The sequence below is a fragment of the Schistocerca cancellata genome, chromosome 1 (genome assembly GCF_023864275.1).
Source record: "Schistocerca cancellata isolate TAMUIC-IGC-003103 chromosome 1, iqSchCanc2.1, whole genome shotgun sequence".
In the NCBI taxonomy this organism is placed as follows: Eukaryota; Metazoa; Arthropoda; class Insecta; order Orthoptera; family Acrididae; genus Schistocerca; species Schistocerca cancellata.
Window position 1 is genome coordinate 737,066,497 of NC_064626.1, and position 13,064 is coordinate 737,079,560.

General features: G+C 37.3%; 1 protein-coding gene across 4 annotated transcripts in view; it reads left to right on the forward strand.

The window, feature by feature from the left end:
* Nucleotides 1-12,535, forward strand: part of LOC126185507 (UDP-N-acetylglucosamine--peptide N-acetylglucosaminyltransferase 110 kDa subunit) — a 278,206-nt gene extending 265,671 nt beyond the window's left edge. For all 4 annotated transcript variants that reach the window (XM_049928136.1, XM_049928135.1, XM_049928134.1 and 1 more), the window contains 5 exons: nucleotides 192-377; nucleotides 478-705; nucleotides 3,245-3,497; nucleotides 9,787-9,910; nucleotides 11,605-12,535. In XM_049928136.1, coding sequence (XP_049784093.1) covers nucleotides 192-377; nucleotides 478-705; nucleotides 3,245-3,497; nucleotides 9,787-9,910; nucleotides 11,605-11,761 — 948 coding nt within the window. In that variant the 3' untranslated portion in view covers nucleotides 11,762-12,535. The remainder of the gene's footprint in view (nucleotides 1-191; nucleotides 378-477; nucleotides 706-3,244; nucleotides 3,498-9,786; nucleotides 9,911-11,604) is intronic.
* The last annotated feature ends 529 nt before the right edge of the window (nucleotides 12,536-13,064 follow it).

Consider the following 13,064-nt stretch of genomic DNA (forward strand, 5'->3'; position numbering starts at 1 on the left):
AAGAATAGTATATGTAATCTGCTACTACAGATAGTATTCCCATTTTTATAAAATAATTGAACAACCTGAGTGAAGGTGTATAATGTGCATTAGTGTCTTCATAAAACACAGCATCTACAGCAGTACTTGCTGAAATGATTATTTTATTCCACTGATTAAATTTTATAAAAAAAATTACATACTTCTTTCAGTCAACTGGGAAGAAGGAAGTGCCGGATAACGTAGCCGTTATCAATGCTACAGATCTGTCACCTATTATGGAAAACACTTCAGTGAAAGAAATACGTGAGGTGGTTTCTTCAGATAGCAAACATAGTTCGCGACCTGTTGAAATTTCTTTAAAGGTAGCTGAGCTACCGACTACCACACCAATTGAGGTTTGTTGGAATTTACATGAACAGAGATGAAAATTAAATTTATGTACAGATAAGAAAAAGTTCATTGTTGAACTGGACTAACATTTAAAACTAATTTCAGACAATGATTGCATCAGGGCAGATCCAAACATCTGTCAATGGTGTTGTTGTTCAGAATGGGTTGGCTACAAATCAGACTAATAATAAAGCTGCAACAGGAGAAGAAGTTCCTCAGAGTATTGTGATAACAACTCGACAACAGTATGGCTTGCCAGATGAAGCAGTTGTTTATTGTAATTTTAATCAGTTATACAAAATTGACCCTCTCACTCTCCAAATGTGGGTCTATGTAAGTATTACTACCATTTACAATGCTTGTTTCATCTTGAAAACTGAAAACTCTAAGATAAATTGGAATGGTAAAATTAGAAATAGGTAGCAAAGAACAACCACATTCAGCACCTAGTCTGGCCTTAATTCATTGTAAGTTAATGTGGATGTTCCCTTCAAGGTCATGGCCAATTCTGTAACGTTATCCTTGTACAGGTATATACAATCAATATGTTGTTGCATTCTTGTCAACAGTATTTGCCTCATTACTAAGGAAATAAATTTTTGTACAAGTAAAAAATGTTCTTGGTAAAAGTTGAATAATAGCTATTTGACATATACCATTGGTTTTCAGTTACATGCATCCATATTGCTGGTGTGTGTGTGTGTGTGTGTGTGTGTGTGTGTGTAACATACATCTTGGTCTTGTAATCAGTCCTGGTCTTCTGATAAAATTTTGATCTACATATCAAAAATTTTGAAGGTATGTATGAACTGGCATAACAGGTACAATTTTGTAGCAAACCATAATTCTGGTTTCTTTCAGCAAAAATATTAACTACCAATGCATTCATGAAATTTAATGCTTACATATGTGCGTAAAAACTAATTTGGAATCATTCATATTTTAGTGTAAAAGTAGGGATTCACTGTATTTGGTCTATCAGTATGTTAATAATGAATGAATCAATGCCTCATTTTTCAAGAGCCTTAAGTAAAGATTTTGTTGAAACTGTAGCTTTTTCAACATGCATGAATTCCAAGCTGTACAATTTATACACATTACTCTATTGCTAAAAAAAAAAAAAAAATATTATTCAGTTGGAGACAAATTTGATGAGGATCTGGTGGATTAAAAAGATCATGTTGATAAACAGACAAACTATGGATCTTTTTCTTCTCTTCTAAAGTTGACCAGTGGAAGCCTTGCTTCAGTTTTGGAGAATTTCTCTTTCTGCAGGCTTTTTGTTAACAGTTCTGCTGTTACTTTTCATTTGTTTTTAATCAACGTAGTTGAAAACCTGTAAGCTCCATGCACTTTCATATTTTTAATGCCTTTGTACTCTTCATTAAGCATTAATGTCATATTTTTCATTATTGGCTATCATAGTCTCTGGATTCGCCTTATGATACTAGACAAACATTTATAATAATCCCCATATGCCTGTTCAATATTCTTCGGAGGTTGCTTGAGTAATAAAAAGTCATGTCTAGTAGATTTCTTACCTCCCTCATATGCTTAGTGTTTACAGTCATTTGTGTAGTCATAATTTCTCGTGTCCTCTCAAAATCCCCTGCAATTAGGTCAGTTTAATTTGTCATATTCTTTTATGACCCTATTATTGTTCCTCATTTATAGTTTCCAAGTTCTCAGTATTTGTGGCTCCTACTTTGGGAAGCGTCTGTGGTGATTACGTGCCAGTGGGTGGCCAGAGGGTGATACTGCAATTAGTTGGCAAAAATAAAAGTGACTGTAGACCAAATCATATGTTACTTCTACGTTACCTTATGGTGACATCTGTGTGAACTTAAGATGCTAATTAGCCGTGGAGCTTACAGAGGGCAGATGAAGTAGACTAGTGGAGGGATAAATGAGTGACATACAGTTGATTTGAACTTCTTTTAATTAAAAATAGAATTAAGCTTCCCTTGAACATTGATAAATTTCCATAATACAAAAGGCCTTAATTTTATTGAGGTTGTAATGCTAATTAGCAGCATATTATCACCATTTGTGTTGTCTGTGATGTAATTGTTGCTGTTGTAAAACCAGTTCTTTTTCACTCTTGAAAAAGAATTTTCAATAATTTCTGAAATTTGTGCAGTTTTATTCTGAATTAAATTCTTGACTCTAAGCCCCTTCTGTGACATCCTTGTTTCCTGACCTCAACAAGTGACTTTTACCCTCAGTCCGTTCTTCTTTTTTGCCCTGCTCCATACTCACCCATTTTTCTTCTAATTTTCACACATAATCACAAATCATAGAAGTAGCATTTAAGTTTGAGGATAGCTGCGAGATGGAGCTGTAAAGCTTCAAAAAGTGGCTACATCATCAGATAACTAAGGGTTAGTGATGTATGTAAGCAACATGGACTGTTATTGATTAGTCGGAGGGGCTAATTCTGTGGCTATATGAGTGTGCAACAAAATTGAGGTTCATTTATAAAGTGAGAAGGTATGTTTTTTGGTCATGGCTGTCCATTTAGTTGGTTTTGGGAAATAATCAACAGAATGAGGAAATACGGAAAAAAGGGCTAATGGTTGCCTTCAGTGGGTCCTTAAAACCTTTGTGCAAATTATTTGTGAGAACATTACCATACAAATGGATTAAAAGTGCCAGAGAAAGTAAGTGTTTCTTATGCGAGATACAGTACTTGGTGTCACTGGATCGCAGTTACTTTTATGAATAAAATTAGTAGAATTTCACTGCTGGGCATTGTTTATCAATGGGGAAGGTAAGGGCTACAATCTTTCTATCAGTATTCATTTATTTTTAATAGTATTGCTACTTGCAATTGCAATGGTTATCCCTCTAATTGAGACACATTGTTTTACAGATTTTGAAACATGTGCCAAACTCAGTTTTATGGCTGTTACGATTTCCTGCTGTGGGAGAGCCAAATTTGCAGGCTGCAGCCCAACAATTAGGTTTGCCACCAGGCCGTATTCTGTTCAGTAATGTAGCAGCAAAGGAAGAGCATGTGAGACGTGGCCAGCTAGCTGATGTCTGTCTTGATACTCCTCTTTGTAATGGCCACACGACAAGTATGGACGTCCTTTGGACTGGTACCCCTGTTGTTACATTGCCAGGTAATTCATAGTTTTAAGAAATGATTGCAATCAATATGTAATAATGTCGCTGTTCTTCAGTATGCATGTTGAAAATAATGGTCCTGTGAAGGAATATGCAGGTGAAACAATTTTCATAAAACCAATGAATTAGTTGTGTAATGTAGTGCTATAATTTCTTTATATTACAAACTTTTGGAGGCTTGAGAGATGAACTTTAAGTAGAGCTACATAAAGCCATTGTATTTACATTTTATGTAATTTGGTTAGAACTTAACGTAAATGAGAAGAGTGAAGGACACATATTTCTGTGTAATTAGCTGGCATTGGATAAACTACTCCATTAGAAAACAAAAATGAAGTTTCTTAGTCAATAGACAGAATAATAATAATAATAATAATAATAATAATAATAATAATAATAATAATACACAAGGAATAACTTATCTGGAACCTAAAGATCAAGCTCACCCAGCAAAATATCGCCCCATAACATGCCTACCAACAATGTACAAAATATTTACTTCAGTTATTGCACAGAAATTAATGACACATACAACACAGAACAAAATTATAAATGAAGAACAAAGAGGCTGCCGCAAAGCAAGATGTAAAGAGCAACTGATAATAGATACAGGGGTGACATATAAAGCTAAAACTAAACAAAGATCGCTACACTACGCATACATTGATTACCAAAAAGCTTTTGATAGTGTACCCCACTCATGGTTACTACAAGTATTGGAAATATACAAAGTTGATCCTAAATTGATACAGTTCCTAAACATAGTAATGAAAAATTGGAAAACCACACTTAATATCCAAACAAATTCAAATAATATATCACATCACAGCCAATACAGATTAAGTGCGGAATATACCATTTCTAGTTCTGCCTTGCTCTGAACCCACTATCCAACATGCTAAATAATATAAATTATGGATATAATATTACTGGAACATATCAACACAAAATCACATTTGCTATACATGGATGATCTAAAACTACTGGCAGCAACAAATCAACAACTCAACCAATTACTAAAGATAACAGAAGTATTCAGCAATGATATAAAAATGGCTTTTGGAACAGACAAATGTAAGAAAAATAGCAGAGTCAAGAGAAAAATACTGAAAACAGAATTGACAGCAAGAAACGACAAACGCTATAAATACTTATGCTATACAAATATTGACCTACTCATTTGGAGTAGTGAAATGGAGTAACACGGACCTAGAAGCACTCAATACACTTACACAATCACACTGCCACAAATATAGAATACATCACATACATTCAGCAACAGAAAGATTCACATTAAGCAGAAAGGAAGGAGGAAGGGGAGTTATCGACATAAAAAACCTACATTATGGACATGTAGACAATTTAAGAAAATTCTTTAGAGAACAAGCAGAAACTAGCAAAATACACAAAACAATCACTCATATAAATTCATCGGCTACACCATTGCAATGTCATAACCACTTCTACAATCCTTTAGATCACATAACATCAACAAATACGAAGAAAGTAAACTGGAAAAAGAAAACACTACATGGCAAGCACCCGTATCATCTAACACAGCCACACATCGATCAAGACGCATCCAACACATGGCTAAGAAAAGGCAATATATACAGTGAGACGGAAGGATTCATGATTGCAATACAGGATCAAACAATAAACACCAGATATTACAGCAAGCATATTATTAAAGATCCCAATACCACATCAGATAAATGTAGACTTTGCGAACAACAAATAGAAATAGTAGATCACGTCACAAGCGGATGTACAATACTAGCAAATACAGAATACACGAGAAGACATGACAATGTAGCAAAAATAATACATCAACAACTTGCCATACAACATAAACTAATAAAACAACACGTTCCCATATCCAAGTATGCACCACAAAATGTACTGGAGAATGATGAATACAAATCATACTGGAACAGAACCATTATAACAGATAAAACACCACCATATAACAAACCTAACATCATACTCACCAATAAAAAGAAGAAATTAACACAACTAATCGAAATATCCATACCCAATACAACAAATATACAGAAGAAAACAGGAGAAAAAAATTGAACAATACATCCAACTGGCTGAGGAAATCAAGGACATGTGGCATCAGGATAAAGTTGACATTATACCAATTACACTATCAACTACAAGAGTCATACCACACAATATCCACCAGTACATCAATGCAATACAGCTACATCCAAATGCATATATACAGCTACAGAAATCTGTATTTATTGATACATGTTCAATTACCCGAAAGTTCCTAAATGCAATTTAACATATACCGTACAGTTAAAAGTAAGTCACGCTTGATCAATGTCTGCGTCACTTTCCATTTTTAACCAGACATAACGTCTCAGAAAAGAAAGAAAGATGATAATAACAGGGTGTATACAGCCCGGGAGATCCGGGAAAAACCCGGGAATTTTTTCATCCGGGAAAAACCCGGGAATTTTTTCATCCGGGAAAAACCCGGGAATTTTTTCATCCGGGAAAAACCCGGGAATTTTTTAGAATTCCGGGATTTTTCATTGTTTTAGATTTCAGTTTTGTAGGTTTGACGTGTAAGATCAGATATGCTGACAAAGAACTTTAGTCCACTACTGCTGAATAATACTGCAGCAATGAAACATAAATCAGAGAATAACACGAAAATAAAAGTTTAGTTGGATAGAAAATGGGTAATTTACACAATGCACAGACCAGTTTGCTGGCACCGAAAAGTGTCAAAGGCTTTAGGTCGAAGATTATGCAGCACGTCCGTAACAACTAACGTGCATTCGATGTGCGTGACGTCACAACTGTTTAAATTTCTAACAGATCAACAGAAAATATTACGAATAGTGGCTTGAGATGCGTTACTTTCAAAGTAAATTTCCATGCAAGGTGATTTATGTTACGTGTGAGAATGTGCAGTGAATTTCTTAAATCACAGGGCTTTATAACTCTCATTCAAAACGTAACACTTTGAGGATCAGCTATTTGAAAAATGTCGGGCCCAGAAGATAAGTCATTTATGCCACTATTTAAAATTTTACCGGCACATTTGTATTTGATATGACTTAACATGTAACACACGCTAAAAAAAAGACCGAGCTTCAGGTTAGTTTTCATATTTAATGTTGTTCTTTCATAGATAAAAAATTATGCAATCAATGCCAAAAAGTGTAATTGACCTTCAAAAAATTGTGCATAATGTGTTACTGAGCAATGTCACAAGTCTCTTCATGCCAGAACACTTAGACTTTTCTACGCAACTGATAATCATTTTGGCACGATTTTAATTGCCAAATTAGAGCCTGTTAGTAGGCCTACGGACTTCCTATCATTGTAGGACTAATAACAGTGGATGCGAATAGACGATGCAATTCTCGTTCGTACATACACATCTGCTTACGAGTTAACCGGTGTAGAAACGCACTTAGCTAAGTTGAGCGAGCTCGGTGTAACTTCGTAACGTACGCGCCGCGGCCTGTCTTTCTCGTAGGCCTCGTGCTCTGAATAACTGCCGTCATTCGCTAGCGAGGTCACGTGACATGAGCTATGACTGGCTGACAAAAGTGCATCGCTCAACGCAATCTCTATTTTAGAGTTTCGGAAGCTACCGTGCTGTAATTTGTGGAATTTGTTTAAATACTTTCCCAATACGAAAATAATTGTCTCGCATCAAACAACTTTCCAAACGCATTGTTTTTCCAGGATTTCGTTTCCTAAAGTGGTGGGACGTCCTCCGCCGGTATAAGACCTTTACGATTCAAAGGACTGATACGTTTTATAGCTCCGAGGCAAAGTATACTGTTACTTAACCCGGATGTATTTTCACCCGCTTTATACGCAATTTCATCCGGGAGAAATTGTGTTTTTAACTGGGAAATCCGGGAAAAATTCGGGAATTTTTTTTCTTGTCCACGTAGACACCCTGAATAATAATAATAATAATAATAATAATAATAATAATAATAATAATAATAATAATAATTGTATATCTGTTGTGTGGTGTGTAAGGACGTTTAACTGTATGTGCATAAAGCTATCCCTGGAAATAGCATAGATATTTAACTGATAGTGTGTGTCAAAAGAGAACTCCAGAATGCAGCACTGAATGTGGTACATCGTGGTTCAAACCACAGAGGTGAGGTGAAGGGTATATGAACTAGGAAATAGTTTTTCGGGTTCAAATCTTATAGTGTACCCTACCTCAAAATGAGCACAACATGTCTTCAGGGCTACACATCCTTTGTCACTGTACCACATCCATTGTTATTTATAGTTCTTTCAGTGGTGGTCTGAAAAGTTATTGATGTTTGTTTCTGCTGTTGGCACTTTGTAGCTTCCACTTTAACAAAACAACTACACCCATTGAAGCAATGAACATAATACCTTTTTTTTAAAAAAAAAAGTTGATAATAAGGATATTAAGTTACTTGCTGTTGTTCCATCTGTTGGTTACTGCTGATTTTATAATGCGCGTATGAGGGAACTTCAGAAAGTTATTTATATAGTATGGCAGTCCAAATAACTTTTATTGAACACTGTACTACACTTCACAGTTACATAAATACTACATTTCAACATACTAAGTAAGTCTCAGTAAACAATGGTGGGAACTGCCCCAAATCGTACAGTCCCTCAATGATTCAGATCAGCTTCTTGGTTACAGAGCAATTGCCAATCATTGTTCTGGACACAATCTGTTGTAGAAATATTTGATGTCAACTTCATATTGAAATAATCTTCATGTAATAGCAACAAGCTGAAATCTTAGACAAAAACATTGCAGAGCATGACAGGCTGCCAGTATCTTATCATTAAAGAAACAAATCAAATATTTAAAAAAGAGTAAATTTGTATATTTAATAATCATTTGCAGTCGTGGATTGGTTTATGACAGCATTGAGAAATGATGGAGCATTTCATGATCTCGGCACACTCAATTCTTCTTCTTCTTCTTCTTCTCCTCCTTCTCCTCCTCCCCCTCCTCCTCCTTCTCTCTCTCTCTCTCTCTCTCTCTCTCTCCCCCCTTTGTTTATATACTTTGACACATACAAACAGCAAATATGCATAATATAGGCTCACAAGAAAACGTTTGCTGTGCAATTTTTCCAGATACTTTGCTCATCGATCACAGTGCATTGAAATTGCGTGGCAATTGATTTGTATTTTAAAAGAGTAAAAATAGTAGAAATAGTTCACTGAATTTGCAGTCTTTCCAGTTTTACATAATTTTTAACAATCATTTAAAGTTCTTTTCAGACAAGTTAAGACATTTTAAACAGTTCCCCCCCCCCCCCCCCCCCCCCCCCCCCACTACAGTACCCTATTGGGTGTATTTGTGTAGCCAGGAAGTGCCCATTATGCAGAGACACCACGTCATAAAGTTTTGTCAGTGAAAAAAAAGCTGGCTAAAACATAATTTAGTGTCGTTATCTTAAGAACATGTGGTAAAAATTTCGACGATTTGCTGTGAATAGAAATTACAGAAGTGGCCATACCCACAGTTCGTAGTTTCTGTATGCGAAAAGCAAGGGTTTTTGGGGTTTTCTCTAGAACTTACCATGAGCAAATGGCGCTTTTGTAAGACACCTGAAGTCCACCCTAAACCACAATTAAAGCAACAGAACCGACCAATTTGCTCACTGGGCATGGAAGGGGGAAGTGCTTAATGTTTAGATTTTGACTATGTACTGTAGGATGGCTACAGTATGCCCTTTCTTTAGATAAGTCTGCAAATGCTCACTAGCCCAAGAGCCAGCCAAGACGTGTGACCTTTGTCTCTGTGGTCAGTAGAACCTGAGATACGACCCCTGCAAAACTGCGTTTCACATGCAGCTTTTTGGATCATATTGGTACTAGGCAGTTTTGTGCATGGACTGATAACTGCATCATCTGCAAAAATTCCTTTGTCTGCCAGGTCATTCATACGCAACATCAGTAGTAAGGGTCCTAACACACTGGGGCACAGCTCAAGTCGCTTAGTTCTTCCATTGATTCCCCATCCAAGAAGACATGGTGCGTCCTCAATCCAGTCACAGATGTAATAGTTACAAAACACAAATGCCCCTAAAACCTAAGCCACCAGCAGTTGTATGCAAGAACAAGTCACTGTCCAGTAGACAATTTATGTTGCCTTGGTCTAGACCGTTTCTTTGGAGTAAAATAGAATGGCAAAAACTGAAGCTTCCATTTGTTGTTGTTACTGCATCTTTTTTTTTTTTTTACTCCCACCCCACTTTTCGGATGCATATTGAGATGTGTGTGTGTGTGCAGGTGAAACGCTGGCTTCAAGAGTAGCTGCATCTCAGTTGGCTACATTAGGATGTCCAGAGCTTGTGGCAAGCACACGCCAAGAATACCAGGACATAGCTGTTCGTCTTGGTACAGATAGAGAATAGTAAGTAAATTAATATTCTTGAGAATAGGTTTGGGGTCTTTGATAACATATCCATGGTGTGTGTGTGTGTGTGTGTGTGTGTGTGTGTGTGTGTGTGTGTGTGTGTGTGTGTGTGTGTGTGTGTGTGTGTAAAATTACAAATTTTGTTTACAACCTTTACTAAATTGGTTTCTGTCTGATGAAATCAAAACTAGTCTCTAGCATATTGATTTCGTCCAGTAATTTCCATGATAGTTATAGGTCTTTAAGAGAGAATTCATGTTGATTCAATTAGGATAGCACTATAACAGACAAAATTGTGTTACATATCCTATGTGATCAAAATTATCCGGAAACCTGGCTGAAAATGACTTAAAAGTTCGTGGTGCCCTCCATCGGTAATGCTGGAATTCAGTATGGTGTTGGCCCGACCTTAGCCTTGATGACAGCTTCCACTCTTATAGCCATACGTTCAATCAGGTGCTGGAAAGTTTCTTGGGAATGGCATCCCATTCTTCAGAGTGCTGCACTGAGGAGAGGTCAGTGAGGCCTGGCATGAAGTCAGTGCTCCAAAACATCCCAAAGATGTTCTATAAGATTCAGGTCAGGACTCCGTGCAAGCCAGTAAATTACAGGGGTGTTACTGCCGTGTAACGACTCCGCCAAAGGCCGTGCATTATGAAGAGGTGTTAGATTGTGTTGAAAGATGCAATAACCATCCCCAAATTGCTCTTCAACAGTGGAAAACAAGAAGGTGCTTAAAACATCAATTTAGGCCTGTGCTGTGATAGTGCCATGCAAAACAACAAGGAGTGCAAGCCCCCTCCATGAAAAACATGAGCACACCATAACACCACTGCCATCCCCACACCCTGCTGTCGAATCGCTACATTGTTTACCAGGATTCGTCACCCCACACAGTGTGTTCAGTCGTCCAATGTTTACGCTCCTTACACAAAGCGGGGTGTCGTTTGGCATTTACTGGTGTGATGTGTGGCTAATGAGGAGCTGCTCGACCATGAAATAAGAGTTTGCTCACCTCCTGCCTAACTGTCATAGTACTTGCAGTGGATCCTGATGCAATTTGGACTTTCTCTGTGATGGTTTGGATAGAGGTCTGCCTAGTAATACATTACGAACCTCTTCAACTGTTGGCGGTATCTGTCAGTAAATAGACGAGGTTGACCTGTACACTTCTGTGCTGTATGTGTCCCTTCACATTTCCACTTCACGAGCACATCGGAAACAGTGGACCTAGGGATGAGCAGGAGTGTGGAAATCTTGCATAGAGACGTAGACTTAACACCCAATTACCTGACCATGTGCAAAGTCCTAGAGTTCTGTGGCGCACCCCATTCTGCTCTCACGATGTCTTAATGATTACTGCGGTTGCGGATACGGAGTACCTGGCAGTAGGTGGCAGCACAACGCACCTAAATGAAAAATGTCTGTTTCTGGGGGGTGTCCAGATACTTCTGATCAAATAGTGTATATGCCAACTTGCGAAACAACCTTTCAATTTACTTCAAAAGTAGCTGGAGGATGAGGATGGGTAGTAAAGAAATGTGGGATAATTTAATCTTTTTCCGTGTTTTTCTCACTTTTGCCCCCCCCCCCCCCTCCCTCCGCCCTTTCACGGTTTTTTGTATATAGTCTATTGTATGCTATTTCCATGAGACGTTACATTATTCGTTTCCTTTCTTTTTTTTTTCCAGCTTGAAAGCCACTCGTGCTAAAGTATGGCGAGCACGAACTGAGAGTCCATTGTTCGACTGCTTACAGTATGCTCAGGGTATGGAAAAACTGTTCCAGAAGATGTGGGAGCGTTACCAGCGAGGTGATAAGCCTGACCACATAACTGACGTCAAATAGGTGCACTATTTGTACTGAGATTCTTCCCTTCTTTAGCCTGTACCAATCAGTACATTAGCCGCCATACGATAGGCGGTAGTATCCTGATCTATTTATGTCATGAAGCTGTGACTGCATTAGTTCTTGGCCCTGATTTCACATAAGGCACCACCATACCGTAGCCTCTCTTTGATAACTGTGCCAGATGAACGTTACCATCTGTGTTTATTATCCGAAGTTGGGCATCAGATGCATGATTGTTTACTGTGAGTGGTGGTTGCCTCTAGATATTTTTCCGGGTTGAAAATGAACTTCTGCGTTCCCAGAAGTATTATCTGCTGCATCCAGTTGTTGCTTGCAGAGATCAGTTGTGTTGCTTTAAGATGTATTTCCGTTGTGTCGAACATTAAAAAGTATTTGGACTGTGCTGTGTGACTGAAACTGTTGACACCATGTGTCTTCAGAGATAGCATGCACAATATTTTTAAGTGTCTGTATGTTCCGTTTTCAGTGATTGTGATATGTTATATATGTTATGTGATATTTCCTATGCCAGTTGTGGAGTAAAATGACGCAGAAGACACAAGGAGGAGCCATATGAAGTTCATTTTTAAGAAGTGGTGTTTAATTTTATAGAACTAAAGTACCTGTGAAGGACAATTTTCTGTGCATTATTCAAGATCTATCTCTACAAAGACAGCAGTGTCTGTTTGGTGTATCTGCTGTTTTTGCTGCTCTCAGAGATTTATGAAACCATGAGCTATTTTCCTAAAAATAAAATTAGGCCTCTCCTTGTATGATTGTTTTCTTTCTTCCTTTCTTTGGCTCTTCTTTGCACACTGTAGAATACGTTGAAATTACCCCAGTTAAATAAATAAAAATGTAATAAATGCTTTTGTATATCTCATCTAATTATTTATTACTTTGTGTATCTTGATTTTGTTGTGCTGTTTCCAGAATAAAATTAATTGCTGCTATTTTTAGGTGTATGAGCAAAACCAAGGAGCCTTCCTTTTTTGCATTTTGAGGATTTGTGAGAACTTGCATTAATGAAGTAAACAAGCTGCAGGAATTTTACTACAAATTTACCTAGAGGGCAAAAAGAGTTCTTGTTGCAGTTTTGTCAGAAGTGTAGAACACACAGGGATGTGAGCCATGGATGCATTAAATGTTACTTATGAAACAAATGCATTTGCACACAGTCTGAAAGTGTGACAAAAAAATCGAATATCTTGGACTTAATTTCATCTCTACTGAAATTCCTTAGAGAACAACCCTTAAAGATTATGCAAGATGTGTCAAAAACTATCACTGGATTTTATCT